Below are 27,773 nucleotides of genomic sequence, written 5' to 3' on the forward strand. Positions count from 1 at the left end.
TCTCTTAGGAAGGTTTTGCTTTTCCTTTTCAACCCTTATCCTCGATTATGTTTTTATTTATTTCTTGTCTCCACTCCTAAAATACAAGCACTGTGAAGGTAGTTGCATTCATCAATTAAATTTCATACCAAACAAGGTAGCTGTTTAAACATGTACTACAAGCTATATAAATGATGTGCTATATAAATATGTATTGAATGTTTGCATAGTCCTGATGGTTGGAGAGCCTTTATCATATCTAAATCTATGCCCAGTGAAGAAGGCAGTGGGGTTTATGATGCAGTTGAATAGACAGAGATCTTTTATATTTAAAAAATTGTCACATTCATTTGTCCATATAGTCTACTGAGATTCATGGTGGGACAAGTTAGCTAATCATCTCTATTTTCTTAAAGTTGCAAAATTACACTTACCAGGTAGCTGATCTGAATTAATGGCACACTTTCCCAGTAGCTTCAGGTTATTCTCTCTGATATTTAACTCATCCCCAAAATTCTACTCCATCAATCTACCTGATATAAAAAGATACGGAACTATAGTCAGAAAGATGTTTCATTCCTAATGGGTACACGGTTTAACATTCACATTGGATCATCCAGTGATCACTTTAGACCATTCTGAAGGTCAAGCAAAAGAGGGACAAGTTCATAGATGAATCTGTTTTCTTTATTTTGCTTGTGTAGACAGAATTTAACGAGGAATGATTTGTGAGTTCCAAAGGATCCCAAGAGAATTGCTCATTTGTTTACAAGAGATATAATTCCACAACAGTTTCTTGTTTTGTATATTTGAAAACATTCCCGAAGAAACAAAGTTGGACTCAGAAAAAATATTGGGAGAAGAAAAAAAATACTCCAAATTCTGACCAATTCTACTTTAATAGGTTGATCTGTCTGCCAGCTGGCCACAAGATTGACTACTTGTAATATATACTTTTGGTAGGCCACATGTAGTTCTTGGAACTGTTTATATTAGGCTGCAGAAACTTAATTATTCTACAATTGGCAGGACTTTCTTCGGTTACTTAATACAAAATTGCTTAGTCATATTTATATATAGTGTGGACAGCTTTTGTTTTAAGTGTGAAAAATTGGAAAATGCATATTTGCTCCAAAGAGATTTTTAGGTCAGGTAGAAAAATAAGAAGGTATCATTTTTGCAAGATGTTGAGCAGGTGGTTGCCACATGTTTTAGCTTGACAAGCTAGCTGGCTGTTGAACTGAAGTCCTTAATTACAAGTATTTTTCCATTTCTTGGTGGATTTTGTCATGAGTAAAAAGCCATTGCTGTTGTTGCTGCTGCTGCTGCTGAAATTGTATTCTCATCCTACCTTTTGTAAAATGCAGGCTTTCTACAAAGAGTGTGAGAATCTCTGTTATCAGCTGTCAGAAGCAAATTCATGTTCTCAGAAACAAACCAGGATGCCTCTTCCAAGCTGATTGGTTATCACAAAGACATCCTTTGAACATTTGGTTTGAATCTTGACCTTACCAACCTTGATACAGCAGCCCTAGAATACAATGCAAAATGAGTTTCTTCCCAGTATTTTTTAAGTGAAGTGACAACCAAGACTTCCAGCCTTTACAGGAATGCCCATGACGGCCTCACACTCTTCCTGTAACCTGGGCTGAGGCTCCTAAGAGAGATGGTGAGAAAAGATGAAAGTCCTGGAGCCAATGGGTAGTCACACCAGGCCAGGGAACGAGAGGTTCCCAAGCAAACATGTACAACAGTGCCTTCTGTTTTGAATTACTGAGCATGGCTCGAGAGTGAATTCAGGCAACACTTTTGTTTTAGACTGATGGAAGCATTTAAATGGGCTCTGAATGTCAGTGTTTTCTAATTATGATGGAGGAATGGCAAGGGATCTCCAAAGGCCATGAAAATTTGAAGTATTTTAGCTTAGCTCTCATCTTTCCTTATTCATCATATGTCTTCTTTCGTCGTCTTTATTTTTTTTCAAACCTCTTGGAGCGAACCCACTCCCTCAGTTCCAAATGTCTAACACACTTCTTCCTGAAGTCAACATGTCTTTCTAAGACAAATGTTTTTCCACCAGAGGAAAACAACCACAGGTACAAATCAAAATATGAAATAAAGATTTAGAGTAAACCTCCACCACTCCTAAGATCACAAAGAGCTCACCTGGCTTCTGATGATGTCTCAGCCAAGCTTGTTGTTTATCACAAAGGTTCAATGAATGAGCAAAACCTCTAGAATCCATTGCAGTTCAACAAGTGTGAACCACATGTTCAGCCTTAAGAAAAATTCATATAGAACTTTGAGTGATCCGAAAAGTGGGAAGTTACCTCAAGGAGGTAATAATCTTGAAAAAAATCAACACGTACTTAGTAATTAAAATACAAGCATGGAGTTGGCACACCAGTAAAACCTAAGCATGTGGATATTATTAATTCATGTTAGTGAGCAAGATGTTAGGAGATATTATGGTTTGTGCTAGTCTTTGTTTTTCCTAAGTATTTATTTATTTTTGTTTGAAAGGCAGATCTTTAAAGAGAGGGAGAGATGGCAAAGTCTTCCATCTGCTAGTTCAGTCCCCATGTGGCCACAATGGTCACAGCCGAGATGATCCAAAGCTGAGAGCCAGGAGCTTCGTCCAGTTCTCTCACAGGGGTGCAGTGTTCCAAGGACTTGAATCATCTTCCACTACTTTTCCAGGCCATTCTGAGAGAGATGGATCAGAAACAGAGTACCCAGAGCATGAACTGGCACCCATAAGCGATGCTGGAGTTGCAAGGCAGAGGATTAACCTGTGGAGCCACGGCACCGATGCCAGTCATCTGTCGGTCTTAAGTAGCAATTCCTTACATTATAAAAGTCCAGATTACATAAACATAGAGCCAAATAGGCGAACATGTGAAGCTATTGTCCAAATGACTCAGATGAAAAGAGGAAGGAAGTAATTTAGTTACTTTTCAACGTATTATCTATAGCTTGTAAGTTGGCATTTATATTATACGCCCATTCTGTCTAATGGATAATGTTCTTTGGTTTGGGCTAAAAGCTTTTTATATCAGATGATCAACTCCAAGAAGATAGTGTCTAACTTGCTTTATAGTTCCAAAATACAGTTGGTTTATTTGGTGATGATGATGAGTAGAAGCACAATAATTCACTTAGGGATAATTGGTCCCTAGTCAATAATAGCATGTCTTTCATGTATTAAAATATTGCTACTGGATCAGCATTGTGTCACAGGAGGTAACGCCACCACCTGCAATATTGGCATCCCACGTGCAAACCAATTCATGTCCCAGTTGCTCCACTTCAGATCCTGTTATTTCACCCCAGTTGCCCACTTGGCCCAAGTTCACACATGAACTTCCTGACTCCTGGGTTCAGTCTGGCTTGATTCTAGCCATTATAGCCATTCGAGGAATGAATCAGCCAACGAAAGATCTTTCTCTCTCTCTCTCTCTCTCTCTCTCTCTCTCTCTCTCTCTGTAACTCTTTCAAACAAAATAAATAAGCTTTGACAATTGCTATCAATAAAACATCTTAAGGATGTAATTTTGAATTGATTCCAGCAGTGTACACGGATTTGCATTCTGTCTGAATTCTGTCTCCTGTGTCAGCAAGAAAACTAAGGCTCCAAATCTTGTCTGTGGTCACACACTGGTGGTTTCACTTGAGCCAATCCCAAAGAGCAGACATGGCCTTGATCATGATTTCACAGATGAGTAGAGCAGCAAGTCTATCATGGCATGAGCTATGACAATCGCTGTACTATGTTTATGATTGATAAGGATGCATGGTCTCTTCCAATCTGTCCTTCACACTCTCATTGTAAAGTGTAATCTTTCTTTAGCAGCAGCTCAGCTTCTGCTACATTTCAAGCATTTAAGTTTTTCATTAGCAAGTGTCCAGTCAGTGATGTCACTGATTGAGTTGACACCCCACAGGAGGCCAAAGAGGATCCTACTAAGAGAGATAAAAGAACCCAACCATGCTTTGAGATGTTGATCTACACTGCACCCCATACTTAATCACAAATCTCCATGAGATTGAAAGGTTTTTGAATGTCAAGCCCATGTCTTGCATACTTTTTGTCTCTAGAATGCACCCCATTACAGCACACAGTATGATTAGCTATTGGAAGACAGCAGGGCCATCCAGCAGCACCTGCCACAATGATGAAGACCTTCTCTACACTGTCTCATGTGGCAATTACTGAGCACGTGTGGCCACTGAGGACTTAAAATAACACTTGTAAAGCTTAGGAGCTAAATTTTTCATTTCTGAATTTCAATGTTTTTAGTTGCTCTGTTTAGCTATTGGCTGCTATGTTGGAGAGTGGCTTTTAAAAATACTTTATTTTTTAGAAAAGATTTATTTATTTTTATTGGAAAGTCAGATTTACAGAGAGGAGGAGAGATGGAGAGAAAGATCTTCCATCCACTGCTTCACTCCCCAAATGAGCACAATAGCTGGAGCTGAACCAATCTGAAGCCAGGACCCAGGAGCCTCTTTTGGGTCTCCCCCGTGCGTGCAGGGTCCCAATGCCTTGGGCCGTCCTCAACTGCTTTCCTAGGCCACCAGCAGGGAGCTGAATGGGAAGCAGGGTTGCCAGGATACAAACCGGCGCCCATATGGGATCTCAGCGCATGCCAAGCAAGGACATTAGCCGCTAGGCCACCGCACCAGGCCCCAAAATACTTTGTTTATAACCCTAAATAAATGTTTCTTTTTCCTCTGTTTCTACTAGTAGGGATTCACTGTTTCTCAGCAGCCCTAACATTGCTGATCATTCTATTGTTCCCTTCTCTCACCATGTCTGAAGCCTTTGTTTTCCAGACACGTATTTTTGCATTTTTAAAGGAAAAGTATGTATTTTTTTCTCATATGGACCCAAGGTAGTACATAATCTTCAGCTTTCTGTTAAGAGTTACAACTATGGCATTTCCTCTTCTCTATGTGCCAAGAGAGTAGCAGTGACCCCTGCCTATTCTAAAGATGAGTTAAGTAGGAAAGGTATTTCAACTTTTGAAAATGGAACATAAGTAGCTGTGTTCTACGTATTCACTTCTTACTCTTCTGAGTTACTTCCAAACTGGTTTTGAGATTGTAAAGTGTGGAACTGGTGTTGTGGGGTTAGTAGGCAAAGTCAGTGTCACATCCCATCTGGGTGCCAATCTGTGTGCTGAATGCTCTGCTTCTGATCCAGTTCCTTCCTGTTGGTCTAGGAAAAGCAACACAAGATGGTCCTAGTGTCTAGGCCTCTGAACCCACCTGGGAGACATGAAGGAAGCTACTGGCTCCTGGCTGCCTCAGCCCTGGCTGTCAAAGCCCTCTGGAGAGTGAAATGGCAGATGAAATCTCTCTCTCTCTCTGTGTGTATCTTTCTCTCTGGAGCTCTGACTTTCAAATAAATAAATCTTTAAAAACTAAAAACTGCTCCAAATTAAAGCCATACTATTTGCTGTGACACTTTAAGATATGTTTGCAATGAAAGAATCTTGATTGAATTTGAACTGTAATACTGCATCAAGGTGGAGGAATCCACTGGGGGGAGGGGAGGGGGAGGGAGGGGAGGGGGAGGGAGGGGGGGATTCCCAGAGCCTATGAAACTGTCACGTAATGCAAAATAATTAACAATAAAAAAAAAAAAAGAGACAACCTTAACTCTTTAAGCAAGTTGCCTTCCAAAATGTCCAAGTCTGGATGGGCAAAAACCATCAGCTCACAAATCCAAAAATGTCCAAACTGATCATGACAGGGAAAGCTGAAAAGAACATATAAAGGCATTGGCTTTTGTAACATCAGTTAAGTTGGAGCATCTAATTTGAAAATAGAGGGGAAAACAGTAGTGATAACAAACTGAGCAAAAACACAGGTCATAACCTGTGAACCTGCTTTAAGCAGGACTTTGGGCTTTACATTCCACTGATTGGAGAAAAGAAAACCTAAGAAGTTAGGGGTGCTCAGTTTGATCTCATCAATTGGCTTTTTTGTTGCTGGTCTTAACAGATATGCCTTGATGACTGCATCAAATTTGATTTTTAAGTAGCACAGATTTTTGGAACAAGATGGTAAAGGTTGGACTAAAGTGAAGTCCAAACTGTACATTACAACCCATTTGTTTATTTGGTTTTTCAAGTCCCAAATGGACCATTCAGTTTGGAACTGAGCAAAGCAGGTTGAAAAATTGATTTTCTTTTCAAGGACAAAAGTTCATTTTCTAAACTCAGGAAAAAAAAATTGCCAGATTCACTGTGTAACTACTGCAAATGTAAGTTTATGTAATTTTGGAGATTCATGTAGAGTCTGTTACCAAAATCTTTGATTCATTTTATAAACACTGATCATCCAATAAATTAAGGAGAGAAGAATAAATTAGAATTGCATTTTCCAAATGTAGAACAGAAAACCCACAATAAATGTTCAGTGGCTGTAATTTGTTGTTGATGATGCTGCTGTTCTAACTCATGCCAGTTGTTGACCTTGTTACATGGCGTCTCAATTATGGAAACGTATAATGATGGTGTACTGGGGTCTGCCATATCCAGATGTGGGGGTATAATGCAACATGCATCCTTGCTTCCAGATGAAAAATGGATTCCCAATGAAACTGTTGGACAAGTGTAGACAATGGGATACTGGACTGTCTGACTTTGTCTGTACCAGCAATGTTGGGGTACACTTAAATAAGACCAGATGGAATTATAATTCCTTAGGAAGGATTTTACCACTGTAGTAAAATGGGGAAAATCTGTCAGGGGTGGGAGTCTGGGGAGGGGGGAGGATTCCAATCTAAATGAAATTATAACACATAATTCAAAAATTCAAAATAAAAATATACATATCTAAAAATACTTGATAAATAAATAAATAAATGTTCAGAGGCTCAATCAGGTATAATTCCTAAGTGTCTGCTGTGTCCCAACTGAGAAAGATTTTTATAATAAAGGACAGTATCTCTTTATAAATGTCCTTAAGAACAAAAACACATGGAAAGTAAAATATCAATGAAATCATTTAAGTACTAGTTAAGAACAAAATGAGCCCAGCATGGTAACCTAGCGACTAAAGCCCTCACCTTACATGTGCCAGGATTCCCTATGGGCACCAGTTCTAATCCCAGCAGCCTGCTTCCCATCCAGCTCCCTGCTTGTGGCTTGGAAAAGCAGTCAAGACTGCCCAAAGTTTTGGGATTCTGCACCCGTGTGGGAGACCTAGAAGAGGCTCCTGGCTCCTGGCTTCAGATTGGCACAGCTTTGGCCATTGCGGCTCACTTAGGGAGTGAATCAATGGACGGAAGATCTTACCCTCTGTCTCTCCTTCTCTCGGCACAACTGCCTTTCCAATAAAAATAAAACAAATCTTTAAAAATTGATGAGCTGTGTATGAATTACCAGAATGAATTACAGATGTACAAAGAAAGATACTTAGGAAAGACCTCCTGGAGGAGGTGAATTCTGAACAAGAATTCTGTTCATAGCTAGTGGATTACAGGCTGTGAAGAAGAGAAGGAACTCAGGCCAGATGGATAGAATAAAAATGCAGAGGTAGAGAATTGTAAGATACAGTTGAGAGGCAATAAAATGTTTTTTTTTTAATCTGGGATTCTATGCTATACGCAGCTTAAAAAGAAGTTACATGAGTTGGAAATCATAAAATAAAATTAAAAGAGAACACACTTAAATATTCAAAGCATTTGTACCTAAAAAGGTGGACGCATGGATAGATCACGCTCAATGAAGCATCTATGCTGGATGGGAGGCCATGCTTAAGACCATTATATTATATGGAGTAGGATGCTCTTCTTTCTCAGTAGGCAGAGAGGAGAATTTGTTCAGAGAGCTTTGGTTTCCAAGTCTACCTAAGCCTGCATCCTAGTCGCTGTTTGTGGAGGAAAGCAGTTAAAGGGCTGAGGTAGACAAAGAATTACAAGAGGAAAAGTAGGGAATCTGGGAAATGTGTTGTACCCAAAAATCATCCAGTCCGTGTAGGATGAAGAGAGGCATCATTGAGTGGCAGTGATCACCCAACCAAATCAAAGTGAATCTTTAGGAGAGACAAAATATGCTCACGGACTTCCTCCCACAATGCCCTGAATTTCAAGAATAGGAAGCAGATGAGAAGGGCACCTAAAGCTGAAGATGTGTGTAATAAATCTCCCTGTTAGTACATTTTCCATTACTGTAATACAATACCTGAGGCTGTGCAGTTTCTGATGGATACAACTTTATTTAGGTCTGGGAAGTAGCAACTTCTGCTCAATCATTCTGGAGGGGGTCTTGTGGGGATAGCATCACGGTGGCAGGAGCATGTGTGGGTGAGGACGGTGAGACAGGAGGGCAGAGCTTGCCGAGGGGCCAGTCTAGTTCTGTCTGGACAATCCTCTCAGAAGAATTAATCAGGAGGAAGACAGAGCCTTGCCCCTGACCGAATGACCTCCCATTAGTGTCCACCTCTTGAAACAGGGATGGGAACAAGACCATTTCAATAGTTACTAGCATCATTTAGGGCCATGCAAAATTATCAATGTAAAAATCAGCTTGCTAGAGATTTACTGAATTGAAAATCCTGCCTGCAGTTGCCTGGGCAGAGTCAGCTCAAATGACGTTCCCTAACCATGTAAAGGTTCTACTAATTCTTGATATGCCAGGGACCAAGATGCCAACATAGGCGCCCTTGGCAGGAGAGACCCCACAGCACACCATAGCAGCTTGATAGAAGTTTGGAGAATTTCAGGAAGGTAAAGCTCTTTTCTATCGTGTCCACTAACACCTGGGTCCCCAAACATTACCTGGCTTATAGTAGATGTTGAGTTACTACTTATTGAACACTTGGTTTCTAAAAGCTTTTGTGAGGCTTCATTGGAGGAATCAGGCCATGCAATTGACAGTGGGTACTAAATGATGCCTAGAAAGAACCTAATAACTGCCATGAGTATTGGAAGACAAGTGTTCATTGCAATTGTAAAGAAATAGTTATGTTGAGGGTAATAATGAAGTGGGTTAAAGGACTGCAATTAAGGAAGGTACAATATAAGAGAAGAAATTGTACAATATCAAAGGAAAGATATCATGAAGCTATTGAGGATATGAAACTTGTAAGGCAGCAACAGTATCATAATAGAGTCTCCTAAATATTTGGAAAGTTAATTTAATTGAAATCTTTTGTGGCTAGATAATTCCATGATTTAAATCAAGTAAGTTTGACACTGAAGACATGGGTTACCCTTAAGATTGTTTCTTTCCTACATATATGATACAGAAAGAAGTCTGGGAACTCTGTACCTTTCTGTTCAACTTTGCTCTGTTAGTTAAATTTTTGAGGAGTTTGAAAATGACCCACTACATGGTACATATTCAATAGATGTTAGTTGCTGTTGGAAGCTGCTTGAACTTATTCAGCATTCCTGACACAACAGGGTTTATTCCTGATGCATTCCAAGATCAATATTGGGATGGACTAAGACTCCTGAGGACTCTGTTCATCCCCACACTCCATTCCATTTATGACGACTCAAAAACAGAGCGGATTGAATGTTCTCTCCATGGCCTTGTTCCCTCGCAATCAGGGAAAGCCCACTGTTTACAAACTCCTCCATTATGCACATGTGAATCCACTCTCCCAACACACACACACACGCCTGTGTACTGGTTCCTCACCTGCCACCACCTGCACATAAAAACAAAAACAAATTTATTCTCTGTAGAGGAGGCACAGGAAATGTCTACGGTGAGGGCCGCGTGCTCACAGAGAAAATAACCACAATCACTTTGTGGATACGAAACATGCGATTAACAGATCTCTTGGCTGAAAAACACAGTTTGGAGATGGAACTACGTGTTCTAAGTAAAAGAATCAAAAATCTGATTTCATAAATACAAATGTGCTTTACTTTGCAATGTAGGGAGGGAGATGGAGGAGGACACAGGACATGACAGAGATACAGAAAAATAAGGAAATAGCGAAAGAAAAAGCCTAGAAAACAGTGGAGAAGGAGAGACAGCAGGACTGGACGGATGAGGCTGAGGCTCAGAAGCTCTAACGTGGTGCTGAGACACAGGACACATCTCCTGTCACATGGTGTGTCACCAAGGCCATAGGCTTTGCAAGTGACTTTCCAAAGGAAGGACCACATGGTGAGTTGAAACACCTGGTTTTTAAGACAATTCACAATACGAGAATTCCTGTTACGGAGAGAGATCAACACGTAATGATTTATCTGCCTTTGCAAAGTTTTGGGTTTTTTTTTTTTTTTCCACTTTAAAAATGAGTCACATCAGAGTTCCTTCAGTTAGAATGAGCATGGGGCCAGTGCTGTGGCATAGTGTGTAGAGTAACTGCCTGTGGCGCCAACATCCCATACGGGTGCCGCTTTTCAGTCCTGGCTGCTGCACTTCCAATCCAGCTCCCTGCAGTGTGCCTGGGAAAGAAGTGTATGAAGCCCTGCATCCCTGTGGGAGACACGGAAGAAATCTCTGGCTTCAGACCAGCCCAACAATGGCCATTTGGGGAGTGAACAAGAAAGTAGATCTCTCTGCAACTCTGCCTTTTAAAGTTTAAAATGTGTATCTTAAAGAACAGATAAAAACCCAGCATGACCAGTTTCCTCTCCTCTGCTAAAACTGTGATCACATTGATAGCACCGCTCAGGAACTCATCTGCCTTCTCCACAAACCCTCTTCCACCTGCCTTTGTCCCCCAGGCTGCTCTGCCAGGTTGTGACAACACACAGCTTCAGGGTCTACACAATCTCCCTGTCTTGACATTCCATCACTTCATTGGTTGAGGGTTTGTCTCCCAACCAATATTGCTGGGAGGAATTGAGCAGTGGCTGGGGGGTAGGAAAGGAAATGAGGGATAACTGGCTGGGGACATGGAAGTTGCTGGTCCCAAAAGAGGGAGAGAGAAACCACTTAGAATTCTATCTAGACCCAGCGCCACTTACATAGGAACAGTGCCTAGAGAGTTCAGAAAAACAGTGGGATAGGGCAGTGTGGGGTGAAGGCAGGCGTAGGCCATCCTGCTTCGAGGTCAGCTAAGAGCCATTTTTCATACACACCTTCTCTCTCTTGTACCAGAAACACACACACACACACACACACACAGTGCACAGATGTGTTTGTCTGCTCCCCTCTCCCTCAGCTACTCCCACCACATACCCACAAAGCCTAAGTCAGAAATGGGATGTGGTAAACACCACTTGCTCTTCTGTGTCTTCTCTCTCTCTCTCTCTTCCACTGACTGCCTCCAGGTGCAAACTCAGCAGCATTCACATGGTAACTATTTTTTCTGTGGTTGGGAAAGAAAAAAAAAAATGTGCCCGGGTAATAAAAGCAGAAGGATAGGAAGAGAGGAGCAGTAGAAGCAAAAAAAAAGAACTTGTGTGGGCCAGGAGCCAGGGAGGACAGCCAAGCACAGGGACCACAGGGTTTCAGCAGCGTCCTTTCCCTTTTCTCCCCTCACCTCCCCTCTGCTCTCATCCCCTCCCCATTCCCCCTTCCTCTCCACTTCCCTCCTCCCCTCTCCTTCCCTCTTTGCCTCTCTATTCCCCATCTCACCCCTCCCCTGCCTGCCCTCCCTGTCGTCCTCCTTCCTTCTCCCCTTCCCAGGTATGAAATCCCTGTCATCTTGGGCTCGTGTGGTTGTATGTTTCTCACTGCTCCTTAGCACCTAGAAGAGAGCTACAGCCAGGGACGACCTAGGGCTGCTGACCAGCAGTTAGGGATGCTCCTTAGAAGTGCTAAGAGCAAGAACCAGAGCTGACAGGATGCACTCCAAGCCGTGTAGCACCTGCAGATGGACCTCGTTTTCCCATGTCTGTCTGCTGTTGCTGACAGCTATGCCAGGAGATTGCAGAGGGGGAAGGGAAGAGCTCAGTTTCTCCCTGCATCAGGCCCTAGTCCCTCCTACCCATGGAGTCCCTCATGCCATCAGAACGGGAGCCTGCCTCACGTGACAGAGCCCTCAGCCTCTTTCAGGGGACCCAGCCGTTGTCCCTCCTTCTGATTATTACAGAGAGATCAGACAGATACGCAGAGAAACTTTCTGTGTTGCACAAGATAATAAAAAGGCCGATTGGCTCGCTCTTTCCTACGCAGTAAAGTCTTGGGAGGTGTTCTGGATAAGACAGGAAAGCAGATCAAATGTTGAAACCCCAAATAACCAACTGCATTTGAATTTTTAAAGTTTTAGAAGTGGTGTAATTAAGACCCTGGAGGAGAAGGAAAAGGAAAAAAAAATTAAAACATTGTGTAGTTTTGTTTTTGTCGGCTAGGGTTCTATTTTTGTTTTTGTGGAATTTTTAAAAAGAGAAACACCCTTGGGGAAAAAAAAAAATGAAACAGCTTAACAATGTATTTAAAGTTTCCAAATTTGATCCAAAATCGAAGTTTGTGCTGTTTGCTCCTTCAAACAAAGATGGCGTCAGGTGTTAGCTTCAGTTTCTGCCCACCTTCATATTTTTCTACCAAGTGCAAAACGATTCGTCTCATGTGCACAGAAAGGGCTGGAAAATATTTTTGTGATCTGATTGCAGCACTCTTAAGATTCCAGAGGAAGTGTAGGCCTCCCGCTCCCCACAGGAAGCAATCTTCAAGCAGGCCTTAAATGCCAGATTCCAGGCTGAGTTTAACGAACCACTGACAGCCCTGTAAACAAAGCAAGGACAAAAAGAGCCCGCTTCCCCTTGGCTGGTAGTCATTTGGGGTTTGGGGGCTGCAGGGGATTTTTGGAATACTCAACACTATGGCACAGAAACCCAGGACACACAGGCTCCTCGTTTGAAGAAGAACTGAAAAGGGACGACCTTACGGGAATTAAAGGCACCACAGAGGAGGTAGGAAAGGATGAACCGGTCGGACTACATCTTAGGAAGAGCTGGGATTTCTGAGCTCCGAGGGACAGCTGGAGCACAGGAGCACAGTTTTACTGCTTTGGAAATGCTGCTCTCCTCAGGGTATCCTTGCTGAGCTCTTTATTAAACCCTGAGGCTAATATTCTTGGAATATGCAGACGACACTTGTACTATTTTCTTTTCTCTCTCTCTCTCTCTTTTTTTTTCTTGCTTACATATTCCTTGCAACTTCTGTTTTTCACTCCTGTTTTTCTTTGTTCACTTTCTCATCATTTTGTCTGGAGTTCAGCAAGCTACAACCAACAAAATGATCCAGTAGCTCTCTCCAGAGATCCTACCAAAATATTTCCATATATCCAAGCCTTTTTGTCTCTTGTTAAAATCGTGCGTGTGTGTGTGTGTGTGTGTGTGTGTTACCCCAAGCTCTTACTTGACTGTTTTTCAAGTTTCATGAATAAGACTGAACGTAATTCTGCTGAGCACTCAGAAATTGATCACTGGCTTCCTTCCTGGTGTTCTAAGGAATTTTTTTTTTTTTTTGTAAGAGTAAACAAAAAAGGAAGGGGAGTGGAATCCAGGAGAGGGAAGAGTAAGTCATTTCTAAGAAGTGCCAGCTGGATTCTGATGTACCTCCTTTCCTGCAGACCCAGCCGTGATCTGGTCGTCCTCATCTTGAAACCTCACCATGGATGATTTTGAACGTCGCAGAGAACTTAGGAGGCAAAAGAGAGAGGAGATGCGGCTGGAAGCAGAGAGGTAAGGCGCCAGATCCAAAAACTCTTGCATTCTGTTATGAGCAATGTTGCTTTCAAATCTTGCAGGCTGTTTTCCCAGAAAGGCTAGATGGTGGTTGTACACCACTCTGCTTGCAAAAGTAGTGACCAAAAAAATCTTGCCGATTATTCAGACTGTAAGTTTCTGCATGAGAAAGAAGAAAAATCATGCTTAAGGAAGAGAAATTCAAGAACAGGCAATGGTTGTGTTAAGCCCATGCCTTTCACATTAAGATTTTTAAATGACAAAGGCCATAGGTGACTAATGGTTAAAACAGAATTATCGTATTGCAAAGAAAAAACCCACCAGAAAGTGGGAAGGATCTTGAGCATAAAAATAGGAAGGCAAAAAGCCCCCAGAAGACTCTTGTGAGAAGTTTTTATCCTTATTAAATGCATCCAGGTTCAGTCATCTGCACTATAGGCTAATAGCCATGGATGACGCAGCTGCGCAGTCAGGCTGTAGTAGCGGTTGTCACGCTGTGAGATGCTGTGAGAGCCCTCCGTGGCAGTGACTTTGAGAATCGTTTGGGGAAATTGAGCATTGGCCTGTCAGACACGGGGCGTAAACACATATTTTAAGGTTAAACCTCAGAGCAGAGGACAGTGGCAGCTAAGGGAGCGTAAGTCAGATGTTCTTTTGTTCACTGCAAGAGAAATGCTAAATGGTAACCTTAAAAGCAAGTCAGTTTTGCTTTCCAGTAATCCCAAAGCCTAACTGCCAAGATGGTAATCCCTTGGAGATCTTGCAACACAAAACTGGAAACTCACCGAAGTGTCAAGGCCCTGTCTTCTCCATATTTGTATAGAGAATGAAAAAGAACCAAATGAAATGTCTGTCTTTGACTAAGTTGGCTAGAGTGGGCTGCCCTTCATGGTATGTCTATGCACATATACATGGCAATGTGAACAATGATTGCCATCTATGGGCTCATATCCACTTAATGAATGTTGTCCATGAGCAGGTAACTGCTCTTTTGGTATCTGGCACATATTAGGCTTTCCATCAATTTCAGCATTTCTTGTTATTGTTGACTGTTATCACATCAAGCAGGAAACAGTATAACAGTATAGCCAGAGTTTATTATTGATGCCAAGAGCAGGAGAGACAGTGATCATCCTGAAATAAAGCAGACAAAGAAGAGCTTCTTCAAGTAGTAACCTATTAAGAAAGTAGTGGTGGAGATGTAGAGTAAAGGTAGTCTTGTAGATAAAGAAATGACAGCAAAAGCTCAGGGTAGGAAATAAGAATCCTGTTACCACATCCGGCTAAGTGCTTGAGGGAGAAGGCGTTCATCCTGGATCTCTTTGGGGCATATATTTCACGTTAGAAAAAGGCGAAGACCTAGTAGGGGAGTTATGTGTGGTGAACTTACATAGGAGAGAGTTGTCTGTCAATAACTAGATAGCTAAAGATGATTAGGCACTAGAATTTGGCGATACCAGCCCTAGAAGAGTTCATACTGGCCATATACTCAAGAAGGCCCTGTATCAGGGCAGTAAATACAGAAATGAAAACAGATTATATGTGGCAATCTTCATAGGAAGAGTTATAGGGGAGGGGAAAGCTCAAAGACAAGTCCAAAGATTAGAGGTCTGAAGTATTGGAAGGAAGGTTCTAAGCATTGTCCCCAGTGGGAAGCTGGGAAGGATCCCTTGCTTGGATTACCAAGGAAACAGTATTGAATTGCAGGTAGAAACCACAGCCAAAGGCAGGTTTCCTTCAGGCACATGGAAATGGGAAATTTTTGGTCAGAATGAAAGAGTTAGTACTAGGAAATTAAATGTGGGCACACTCAGGTTGGTGGGGGTAGAACAAAAGCCAAAGTAATATTGCAAAGACGGCAACATTGTAAGGGTATAATGGAAACCATCAGAGGTGACAAAGATACCAAAATAGAGCGGGAAAGCCAAGGAGAGGATAAAGCCTGTTGTTTAGCAGATATTAGAGTCTTAGGAGCAGTGGTTAGTCCTGGCTAAGCTTGCTTTCTATGGCTATGCTGTTTGGCCTCAAATTTTCCTGACAGTCTACAAAACACCCTTGCCCAGCGTGTATTTGCTTAGCACCAGCATGGTTTCCATCTTTGTGCTAGGAGTGGGGAAAATAGTGGTGATAGATACGGTTTTTGCCTTCACATGCTTACCCACATACTAGGATACCAAAGTATAGCGGGATCCAAAACAGGATGGGGCAAGACGAGAAACCTAAACCGAGTGGATCAGAGGGCCAAAGGAATCAGAATATTGACACTGGATACTAGGAAAGATGGGTATTTTTGGCTTCTTTGCTTTCCATATGAAAAAGAAATTAGAGAGACAATGTAATAGCAGTGATAGACATACCTGCTATAATTAGAGTCACGTTGATTAGAGTGAATAAATCATGTTTTTTCAGTCCAGAACTTTGCTATATGGTTTGTTCCTCCCACTTTTTAGATTTTGCATGTAAGGATTTATCTTTTTCAACATCAATCTTAAAAGGAGCACATACAATAAAAGTTATATACCTTGAATAACATCAAATGTGAGCAAGTTTATCGTTGTCATATGTTTCTTTCCCTTCCTTTTTCCCCCTTTTTTCTTTCTACCCTTCCTTACCTCCTTTCTCTCTGAGAAGGAGAAATACTTAAGTACTTACTTTTATCTATAAGTTTATTTTTTCATATCTGAAGGTGCAACTCCTACTTTTGGTAGCTGGTATTTGTAAGTTCTGTAAAATTTGACATTTGTGGGCAAGCAGAGGTCAAGCTTTCTAGTACAGTGTGTGCAGGAAACAGATGGCCAGAACCAGAAACCAAAGGCCATCTAAAACCATAATTTGATCTGAAGACAAAGGGCATGTGAGACCTGGATAAACTTCTCTTCCTTCAGTTCTAGACCTTGGCTTCCTCCAATATAGCATCAGTGGATGTTTTCTCTGGGCAACCCATCATTTTCTATTTCCTTTTGTTTTGGGTATGGTATGGTATTTTTACGATGCTCATCATTATTTAAAGCTAGGTAAACAATAAGACAATTTTCCGTGTTATTCTATAATCCTGTGCAGCACAATGGGGACCAAACTGGACCTAATTTCCTTTTAGATTTAGGGGACTAGAAGAATGAATTCATCCCCAATCTGGAGTGACAGTGAAATAAGTTTGCCAAAATATTTTGGCTTTAAGGTTGAGAGCTGAAGATTCGTTCACCGATTTCAATCCATTTTTATTGGGCATCTGTTCCACTCCTGGCTCTATTTGGTACACTGAGGGAAGTATGTTTAATGTTTCTCCATGCTAATGAAGACACTGTGTTTTTATATCCTCAGACGTAATATCCTCCCCTGATATGGGCTTATGTTTACTGAAGATGATCGTGACACCAGAGATGAGAGTTTATTGACTTTCTTTACCCACAAAGGCTTACCAAATAAAACACCCTGCTATTTTAATTAGCTGTTATTGAACTTGATTTGCAGGTAGCGTTCTCCTTTGAATGATAAACAATTTAAAACTTGCAGTTTCACCAGATGTTATAACCACAAGTTAAAGTGAACCAGGTTCAGATTTTATTCCTCAGAAGTAGATCTTTTAAAAGATCATTTAGAAAAGCCAACTCTAAATCTCTGTGTCGCACTAGCTTTCCTATGCCCAAATCAAGCCTTTGCTTACCACATCATAGTGTTTGCGTCTTCCCTTCTGTATCTTGTCCCTGAGCCCAAGTAACATGTGTGCTATTCATCTGCTTAGTTCTTCATTTGGCTCCTCCACTCTACTCGCAACGAGTTCTTTAGATTGATAAAATGGAGGTAGTTCGTTCAGCTATCAAAACAAAGCAAAAATAAAAATAGTTGAATTTCCATAAAGCACATGATCCTACACTGAACCAGTGGTCACCAGTAGGGACTGTGTGTCCCAATTGTCAAAAAAGCTCATATGCTACAATGAACTGGTAGCTTTACTACAATATTGGCCAAAAACCAAAGAGGAACATTTCCATAAATAGGATAGGATGTCCAGGTAATAAGTGAATATCTGTAAGTCATTGTTTCTAAGCAAAGCACATTATTTGTACACATCTCCGAGAGCATGTGTTAATCAATTGCCTCTTTGAATAATTAGGTTTTAAAAACTAATTTTGCTGTTTATTCTGCACAAATGTTCTGGGAGTAAAAAGTCAACCAAATATATTCTTTTTCCATTTATGTTTCTCTTAGTTCAGTCCTTCTCACTCTTTGTCTCTATGTTTCTCCGTGCACTTATGTGTATTTTTCCCTGTTTCTTGGACTTCTTCACCAACATGCAATTCATTTGTATCCATATTTCTTCCCATCCGTAATCCTAGTCTGTCTGCCCTGGTTTGCATATGCACGTGTGTTTGTGTCATCAAGAGTAATGACATACTTTTGGTAGGGGGACGAATGACAGTTTCAAAGGAGTCAATCTCTTCCTATCAACAAGTGACAACAGTACTATTATACAATAAATATAAATGTCACAGCCCCAGCAACAAGCATATCTGAATGGAATGCACATTTTTCATGTGCATGAAGGAACAGGAGAGGCACATGGTTACAGACATTGTAGTTGAGCAGTTACAAACACAAGCTCTGGCATCAGATTGCCAGAGCCTCAGATCCCACTCTGCTACTGACGGAGTATCATTAAGCCTTTTTTGTTTCCTCCTTTGTATAATAAGAAAAAGAAAACGATCTATTCCATTTGCTTTTGGTGGGGATATAAAAAGATAATGTGTGAAAGTATTCACATAGGGGAAATCATCTAGTATTCAACATCACTCTGAGTTCTTATTATCTGATTTTTATTCTATACACCATAAGCAAAATATGAAGAGTTTGTTTCTGTCCATCTCAGAGGATACACTTGGAAAGATGAGGAGTGGGAATTAGCGGCCAAGGAAAAAGTTCTGATGGATGTGAGGGGTAATAAGGTCTTAGGAAGGGGTTCTGTTGTCTCAGCTAGAAAGCTGACACTAATCCAAGTTGAGCTATTCTTTTAGTGTTTGGCCAAAAGGGTCTATGGCTTTGGTATTTCTTCTGTGACACCTGCAGAGATGTTTTGGTCCATGAGCAAGGCTTCAGTAGACACGCACAACAAAAAGCGGTCACCTTTTCCAGAGGTGAACTCATTACATTCTTTGCGTGTGCTTTCCACACCCCCCTACACTCTCCTCTTTCTGATCTGAAGAAAGGCCTCCATTGTAGGCCTTGTTATCAGATGCAGTGGCTCAAAGACATCATCAATACAAGGAATGAAAACACGCGGACTGTTGTCATCATGCATACATTTTTCTGTGCTTGCTGATGTAAACATTTGAAAGCAAATATTTTTATTATACTAAAAAAGCAAGCAAGTTTTAAAAGTCCATTGGGCTGATGAAGTCCCCTGCTACGATTATGCCACTGAAATTTTTATTTGCTCTATTTAAAAGCATACCCAGTTAACAATTGCACCACACGCATTCACACATAAAAAAAACTTGCTCAAAATGTTTTGCATCATAAGCTTGAATTTTTAACATAAAAATCTGTTCAGATATAATGCTTAAATTAGTTTAAAACCAGAACATTATTTTTCGTTAGGAAGTTAAGTGCAATACCCTTTTGAAACTATCAAAATCCTAAAGTGGGTACATTTACTCAAAATTCCCCTCTCTGTTCTCAGAAAATGAATCACTTGAGGAAGCAAAGAAGGAGGGAGAGGAATGCAGGATTAGCCATCAAATTTTAATGTATTAATTATATATCCCTTATTTTAAAGATAATATCTAAAATATCCCTACTTAGTTAACTCAACTTAGTATCAGCCACAAATTAAGTTCTAGATGCTATACTCTAGATACATTATTCTCATTTAACCATCACAACCAGAATGACTTGGAGATTATAAACTCCATTTTACAGCTGAGGAATCATGAGTCCGAAAGTTTAAATAACAACTTCATATAGCTAGGTAGTACCACTTTGTTCTGCCTGCCTGCCACAAATCAGAAACTTTTCTACAGTTACAAATCAGGCCAATAGAATTTTTCATCTTTCAGTTGATCATGTTGACTGAAGGTCTGCGCCCTCTAATGGCAAAATATCTCTCCAAGATGGAGGAAAAGCATTCAGAGCAATCATGTGGCAACAGAACTAAAATGAACAGTGCGTGAAGACTGTGGGCTTCGTGGCAACTGTTCTTTCTCCTTATTCAGGGAAATTCCTCACAAGCAGAGACACAGTAATTGGTTTGCTTGTCCCTAAACATCCCTAGTGCTGTCCCCATTTCACAGAAAAACAGAAACAGAGCAGATGAAGTTCTATACCTCAAGCCAAAGGCTGTTGTTGGCATGACTGTGTTTGGCTTTCCACTGGACTTCTCTTAATAACACTGTATTCACTGTTAGGTCAAGGGTTTAGTCACATCATCACTCATGAGCGCCCAAGGCTGTCAGCGACCTTGTGGTCCATCCTGTGCAATAGTGTTGCTTCTTTCGTTCTTGGACAACACATGACTTAGGGGCTCTGATGAAAGTTGTGCACTTTCTTTTCCTCCAAGAAAAATGCTCGCATGCACACACAAAATTTGGCTTTAATTTTCAGTGGCATCATAGACCTGCTGCGAGCTCATAAGGCCTGGACCAGGAATCCCTGATCCAGTGAATTTTAAGTTTCATTGCACAAGAAATTGAAAATGAGAGATAGGTGGCTCAGCTATGATGAGAGAGAGGCTGCTTACATCATGTGGGCCCCTGAATAAATTAAGCTATCCTGATTTTATCTTAGTTTAAAATTGCTGTAGCTATTAACCAGGAACATAAACATATTAGCTGAGTATACTCTAGAGGAAAGCGTACTATAAGGTAGAGATATTTTACATTTAATTTGTGGATAACACTTCTATTTTTACGATTTATTTTTTAAAATTTTATTGGAAAGTCAAATTTACAGAGAGAAGGAGAAACAGAGAGGAAGATCTTCGGTCAGCTGATTCATTCTCCAGGTGTCTACAACAGCCAATGCTAAGCCAACAGTTTCTTGTGGGTCTCCCATGTGGGTGCAGGGTCCCAAGGCTTTAGACCATCTTTGACTGCTTTTCCAGGCCACAAGCAGGGAGCTGGATGGGAAGTGGAACAAACTGGCACCCATATGGGATCCCAGTACATGCAAAGCAAGGACTTTAGTCTCTTGGCTACCATGCCAGGCCCTGTGGATAATATTTCTAAATAAAAGGAGAGTAGTTCTGATGTCTATACAATGAGCAAAAAAGAGAGAGAGAAAGAGAGAGACATGACTGGTGAGGCAGAATGAGAACAATTCATTGTTCGGATGGAAATCAGACTTTGCCATCTGAGTCAACAAGGACAGATAAAAAATGGATGATTCTGCAACTATAATCCAATTTCCTATGTAATTTGGACATCTTCTACTTAGAAGATGCTGTCTTGGCATTATTTTTTAATGGGAAGCTTAATTTGAAGTATGTTGTTATGAAGGATTTCTTCATCCTTCCCAGTTTTGTTTTGGCTGCTCAAACATCAAAACATTTTTCTAAACCTGCAAAAATCAAAACTGCGACTCGATTCTTCCTAGAGGAATATATGCTTTTATCTTTACAGTTACTGTCTTCAGGGACAATGGTGAAGGTTTGGAGTGGGATCAGAGAGGTGCCTTCCAGAGTAGGATCCAGAGGCAGAGGACTTGGACTTAAATCAGAGCTGGATGGCTCAGGGAAATCTACTGAGCTTCATCAAGTTTTTTTTTGTTGTTGTTCAAATGGCCACACAGACTGTCTTCCTCCCCAGGTGCCATGCAGATTGTAAACAATTTCGTAAAATATGAGCTGCACTTGATTGATGTTACCTGTTTCTGATTTTCTGCTTGCTGGAGGGCGTGGTGGGGAAAGAACGGTTAGAAGAGCCTTCTCTGGGTCGCCTCCCAGAAATGCTGACCTCTCTGCTGTTACTCCTTGGGTGTCAGTGAACGCCAGGCACAACCCCCTGTCATCACACAGCTTGGTGTCAAATTCCTGCTGTTGCCGATCTGTCTCAACAGACTCCTTGAAAGCAAAGTTGGATTATGCAGGTCTTCATAGTGAAAAGAAAACCCTGCTCCTTGTTTTCAAGAGTCTTTCCATTCTAGGTAACAATTTGAAATCCAGGTAAAAAATATGGAATAGTCTGGGAACATATCAAGGTCTTTATCTCAATGATACATGTATATAGATATGATGTTCACCAATCTGAATATTTTTACCTTGTGAAATTTTAACTTTCTCATATTGTATGGTGTAAGATTTCAGTACCATTAAAACAGCAGCTAGAAATCACTCAGCAATGACCCTGTGTGTAATCCTATGCACACTATACATAAAAAAAGCTGCAAGCCTAACTTTTACAAAATAATGTCGAATCATTTCATTTAAATGACCAACTTTGTTCATTTTCATCATGAAAAAGTTGACACATGGCCAATACATTATGTCACACTAGCAGAATTCCTAAGCCATTGCATGCATAGCTCGAAGAACCTATCAACTCCGTCACTCCACTCAGGGTCTAGAACATTTTCAATATCACAGATGTCTGCTTATCACCCCTCCTTAACCTCTTCATTCACACACACAAAAATGTCCTGAATACCACTGATATTCAAGCAAAACTCCAAATAAGGTAGTCTGAATTTAAGTGACAGATTTTTCCAGGACCCAAGATGCAGGGTTGGTTCTCAAGTCGAGGTGTTTCCCAGAGGGGGTCAGCCTTCCAAAACACACAGGCCAGTAAGAGCCTTTATGTCATCTGAAGCTGGGATCATGTGAGAAGTATATATTTCTGCAAGCCAAGAGTTCTCTTCCAAAGAAAATCAAGGCTTCCTAAAGCTAGCTAATCCTTAAGTCGACTTTGCTTTACCCTTTTCTTTCATTATTGATCAGCAGGTATGAGAAATATGTGGTTGTGACCCTGATTTGCCCAGATAATCACACAGGCATACCTAGAGAATATTCCAGAATCTCCCTCTGAAGCCTTCTAGAGCAGTTGTTAATCTCTTTTTCTTCATCCCCAATGTCCTTGACTGTGTTCACAAGAAAGTACCTCTGTGCATGAAACATGAACATGTTGGAATGATCCAGTGGTTGTGTAAGTGGATGCTCATTCATTCCTGAATATGGTTAGAGAGGAATCCTGTGGATACTTTGCGAATAAAGTAAGTTCTTTTAACTGGCTTTCTTTCCAATAAACAATGTTCATCAACAGTTGGAAAATCAACTTGTAGTCTATTGTAAATATGCATTCATTCGGATGCCTCTGTTATTGAATTTTTAATCGTATATTCAAGGACTGTAATAAAATATAACTTTGAATTATTTATAAGTAAATGGCTTGGTTAACTTGTTAAATATATAAGCTATATTTCATGGCTTAGCTTTTAAACACTGAAAAGTGTAACCTCAAAACTTCTTAAATCCCTTTAGATATATTCACTTATATTTAAAAAGCTTAATTTGCTAACCATAAATCATTTTTATTTGTCATTTCTTAAAACTCAGCTTCTAATGTTTTTGTAGCCTTGTAGAAATTGCCAGGTATATTTCAATATTTTTCAGGACAAGTTTCTTTCAAATACTTAGAAGTGATACTGACTCTCCCTTCAATTAGCCTAGATTAGTGAGAGCCGACGTTACACTTGAGAATAATACCAATTGACCAAGTTAAAAATGTGAGAGTTTATTTTCCATTTTAATAACTCACACACCACATACAGCTCCTTTGTTGGAATAAAAATCTTGGTAAAGTACACACCAGCCACTATAAATAGTAGCTATAAGCCTGTACATTCAGGAGAGTCTCCAGAGAGTGTATTTTAAACCCCACATTGTTTAGAAAAGGAAATTCTTCCGACGTTCATATTTTCCATCGTGGGTGACACAGACTACCCCCATCACATCTTCACTGGCCTCCATTTTCCTGTACCATTTAGGAATCCAGTGGACAGACTCCAGAAGATTGCTCAATATGTGCTTTTTATTTTTCTAAGGCTAGCTTGGCTCTCATTGTCCAGTGGGAATTGTGCATACTTCGTGGGGCTTTTGAAATGGAAGCTAGATAAGTCCCAGAGCCAGGACCAGCGACTAGGTAATGAAAGGGTCCTTTATTCAAGAACTGGTAGCTACACTGTGCCTGCTTATAATAACAGCAGTCAACCCATTTCTGATTCCCACAAAAAAAAAAAAAAAGTTGCTCTAGGGAACTCAGGAGACTAATATGGAAAATAACTGAACAGGAAGTGAGTGGAATAGATGAGCGGGAAGAGATGATGCGTTATGCTGATTCAAAGACAGTGAACATCAACAGGTATAATTATATAGCATCTTTCCCAAGGCATTATTGGCAGCTATAGTTGATGTAGACTTCTGCCCACTCCTTCCTTGAACAGTTCTGCTTGTCTAATAAAATTCTTGTGGATAAATCTTGACTTTTTATAGGGGCCTTTTTTGGGGATCTAATATATCCTCATCATTTCTCATTGCTTGAAGAAGATGATGAGAAAGAAAGGGCTTTGAGCCAAAATTATGATGTAGAAAGAACTAACAATACTTGATGCTTTTTTTACCTGGTATTCCTTTTTAAGAGCCTTTAACTCTATCCACTTAACAGTGAAATCCAAACATTCCAAATATATGATGCTTTCTCTAAGGCCATATCTTCATGGTGTATCCTGGTTATTCAGGAATTAGTATTGCTACAAAGGTTCAGAGGGTTTCGAACTGCACACAGTGAATTTCTTGTAAAACTCAAGGCAGACACAGATCAAAAATTCCTCAGTCCCTTGGTGCTTAACTGCATCACGTCATAGGCACATGAATATAATTTTTTTTTGCTTTGAGCCCAGTACAGTAGCCTTGTGGCTAAAGCCCTTGCCTTGCAGGCACCTGTATTTCACATGGGTGTCGATTCATATCCCGGCTGCTCCACTTTCATTCCAGCTCCCTGCTTGTGGCCTGGGAAAGCAGTCAAGGACGGTCCAAAGCGTAGAGACCCTGCACCTGCGTGGGAATCCTGGAAGAAGCTCCTGGCTTTGGAGCAGCTCATTTCTGGCCATTGTTGCCTACTTGGGGAGCAGCTGATGGAAATCTCCTTTTCCAATTATATGTACACACACATATATAAAGATATATATATAAAATATATCTTTAAAACATACACATACATATACATACATATATAAAGTTTTGCTTTGTTGCAGCATGTGTTGAAGCAGTGATTGGATCGAGGTAATGAGGCACATCCCTCAAAAAGAGATTAGAGGAGGACCTGCGGACAAACGTGAAGTCTAGTACTTCAAATATCTGCCTCCCATCTCAAAGGACCTGAGTTTGATACACAACTCCAGATCCCGACTCCACCTTTTGTTACTGCAGACCCTGGGAGGTAGTCAGATTATACCAAGGAATTAGGTCTTTGCCACCCACGTGGGGTTCTGGGATATAGTGCCCCCAGCCAAACCTCTACCATCGCAAAGCACCTAAGGAGTGAACCAGCAGATGTGCGCTGACCACCCCAAACATGCCATCTCCCCCCAAATTAATTTAGAGAAGAAAATGTTAGATGACCTTGAAAGGACACAGTAGGAAGGCTTAGCAGATCTGGGTTTTCTTGTCTCAAACACAACCATAACACTTCCAGGGGAGCTGAGAAAATTAAGTGAACTACAGAGAAATGCCATCAAAGACGTCACATGACATGTGTTTGTCATGCTGATATTCCTGTGTGTCTTACTGAAGTCAGATTCATTTCTGTTTAGTTCGATACACGTTTGCAGGCTTTGTTTCCATTACATTCTGTGTTTCAAAGGAATTTTCATACTTCACACTCCGCTACCTTGTGCTGTCTGACTGGCTCTCGGGCATTTCAAGCTTTCAAATATCAGGCACAGAGAAAATGTGATGAAACATTCCCTGCCACCTCCCAAGAGCCTGCCACCTAGAGAGAGGGCTTAGGAGCCGACTGCTGAGTAAGAGAAATACAGCCACCTATCCTCTCCTTCAGAATGGAGAAATTGTTAAAGATTTGCGATTATGGTTTAGCCCAATCAGAATGAGATCATGCCGCACTGACCAATTTCAGCCTGCTGTTGGCCCCTTATTTATCTGCCGTACCTAAGCTGGTAGGCTTTCTCAGGCTTACACTCTGCTCCTCCCACACCGCCCATTTGCTCCTCCCTCAGATTTTCTGGAGAACTCTTACATGCTCTGACAGTCCCAACAGCTCCTCTCTGGGAATTACCTTCCCAGACATTCCTAAAGGGATGAGTGATAAACCATGGGCCAAACATAGCCGTTTTGGTGTACATTCAGTATTATTACCTGTTTTATGCATTGATTTGTTCCCATGTCTGCATTCTCCACCAAACTCAAAGCAATTCTGCATCAGAAGTGACTTCTTTCTTTTTTTGCCCTAAAGATTAGCACGGTGTCAAATGAGAATAAATCCTTCAGTTCCAGCCACTGGAATTTTGACTCCATAATATTTTCTCTAGAAATATGGAGAAGTTCATTCCAGGTATTTCTGTGATTGCTAAGAATAATTGCAGTTTTGCTTCATGTGATTCTGTCGCTAGACGCTTATCATGTTGCAGTATGGAGGCAAATGAAATTAGTATGAGAAGAGTCCTTTGATTGGTCTGTTTGTTCTAGTACTCAAGCCCTTAGAATTACATATAGTTCGTATGTGCATTGCAAAATCAGATGATCATCAGATCACAGGGTTTATGCCAAATCCTCAGGAGCTCAGTAGCAAACAAACTGTAGTCAAACTTTTTCTAATGAAAGACCCAGTGTGTGCTCAGAAAGAGTGCTTCAGAACTTCAGTTCTCGCAGGGACATGTGGGCAAAAGTGGACAAGCGGTGGAGAGCAACTCAAGTTAGTGTTTCTCTTCACTCTTTCCTAAGATGCACAATGTCTAACATACAAGTTAAGTCTAAAGTTTTGTCGCTGTCCCGCAGCGATGGACTTGGTGCACGGAGCCGATAATAACACGCGTGGACCCCTGACTGATGGTCAAAAGCCGAGGTTTATTAGTAGCATCAGACTTTATACTCTGAGGGTCATATAGGATAAGGGAGGAAGTGCTGAGCTTATCAACAAAACCATTAATGCTTGTTTGGAACTCCTTTTGTCTTGTATATTCCACCAGGTGTTCTCATATACATATGCAGATGATATCCAATAAGGTATACAAAAGGTAGCCATTTGGTTATTCTCCTCCAAATATTATCCAACCAACTGTAATTCTGTGCTCACTGACCTTTTAGGGTCACAATGTCCTCCTACAAAGTTTAACTTCAGAAGGGTAGGCTATTTTTAGTATGACTATGAAATTGTGGATCAAGAAAAAGAAAAGAATAAAGCAATACAGTAGAGCCCAAGATTTTTTAAACCAACAAATTCGTGCTTTATTTTTTAAGCAAAGCAGGACAGTTTGTCTTTAGAAATAGTTTGAGCGACTCAGACAGTTCTGTGTGGAAGATAGAGGAGGGGCCTTTGACAGGTTGAGTGTCTTCATAATGAAAGCATCGTCATTGATTAGTTGCTCATATGCAATTTGTAACTAAAAAAAAAGGTCTGTGAACTAGACCATCCCAAACATGATTTCAGAATTGTAATCTCCCATTTTTTTAGTTTATCTTTAATTCTTAAATGGACTGAGAAGGAGTCAGAAGGAAAGATAATTTGAAGATATCCTAGAACGATTCTGAATTCTAAAATACCTAGGAGACTCTCAGATTACTTCAACCCTCTCTACTTTGAAACATATTTTAGAAAGATGAATTCATATTTCAGATCATTGGCTTTCAAATTTGAAGCATCTGCTGCTTTTAAAAAATTATCTTCTGTTTTCTTTGTTGTCCTCATAAAGTCTTAAAATTAAAAGCCTTTTCATATGGCTCCTGGCTTTTAAAAGATAAAAACAAGTATGACTTTTTCAACTAGATATTTTTCTCTTAAAAGAAAAAACTGTCTAGTTCCATTCTATAAGTTAATGAGAAAAAGTCCAAAACTCCTTTTTTCTTTCCTATGGCAATCCTAATGAGAGTTTAATTTCATTGTTAAACAACTTCAAAGTAAAGTCATATTCTAAATCTAAAAAGCTTTCTTGTCCTCATCTATTTTCAATGCTCTGTCTCAGT

General features: G+C 40.5%; 1 protein-coding gene across 4 annotated transcripts in view; it reads left to right on the forward strand.

Annotated features, from left to right (window-relative positions):
• CALD1 (caldesmon 1) overlaps positions 1 to 27,773 on the forward strand; it is a 178,382-nt gene that overhangs the window by 69,428 nt on the left and 81,181 nt on the right. For all 4 annotated transcript variants that reach the window (XM_058681350.1, XM_058681349.1, XM_058681352.1 and 1 more), the window contains exon 3: positions 13,477 to 13,588. In XM_058681350.1, the coding sequence (XP_058537333.1) occupies positions 13,518 to 13,588 (71 nt within the window). In that variant the 5' untranslated portion in view covers positions 13,477 to 13,517. The remainder of the gene's footprint in view (positions 1 to 13,476; positions 13,589 to 27,773) is intronic.

Source organism: Ochotona princeps, chromosome 25 (genome assembly GCF_030435755.1).
Source record: "Ochotona princeps isolate mOchPri1 chromosome 25, mOchPri1.hap1, whole genome shotgun sequence".
NCBI classification, from domain to species: Eukaryota; Metazoa; Chordata; class Mammalia; order Lagomorpha; family Ochotonidae; genus Ochotona; species Ochotona princeps.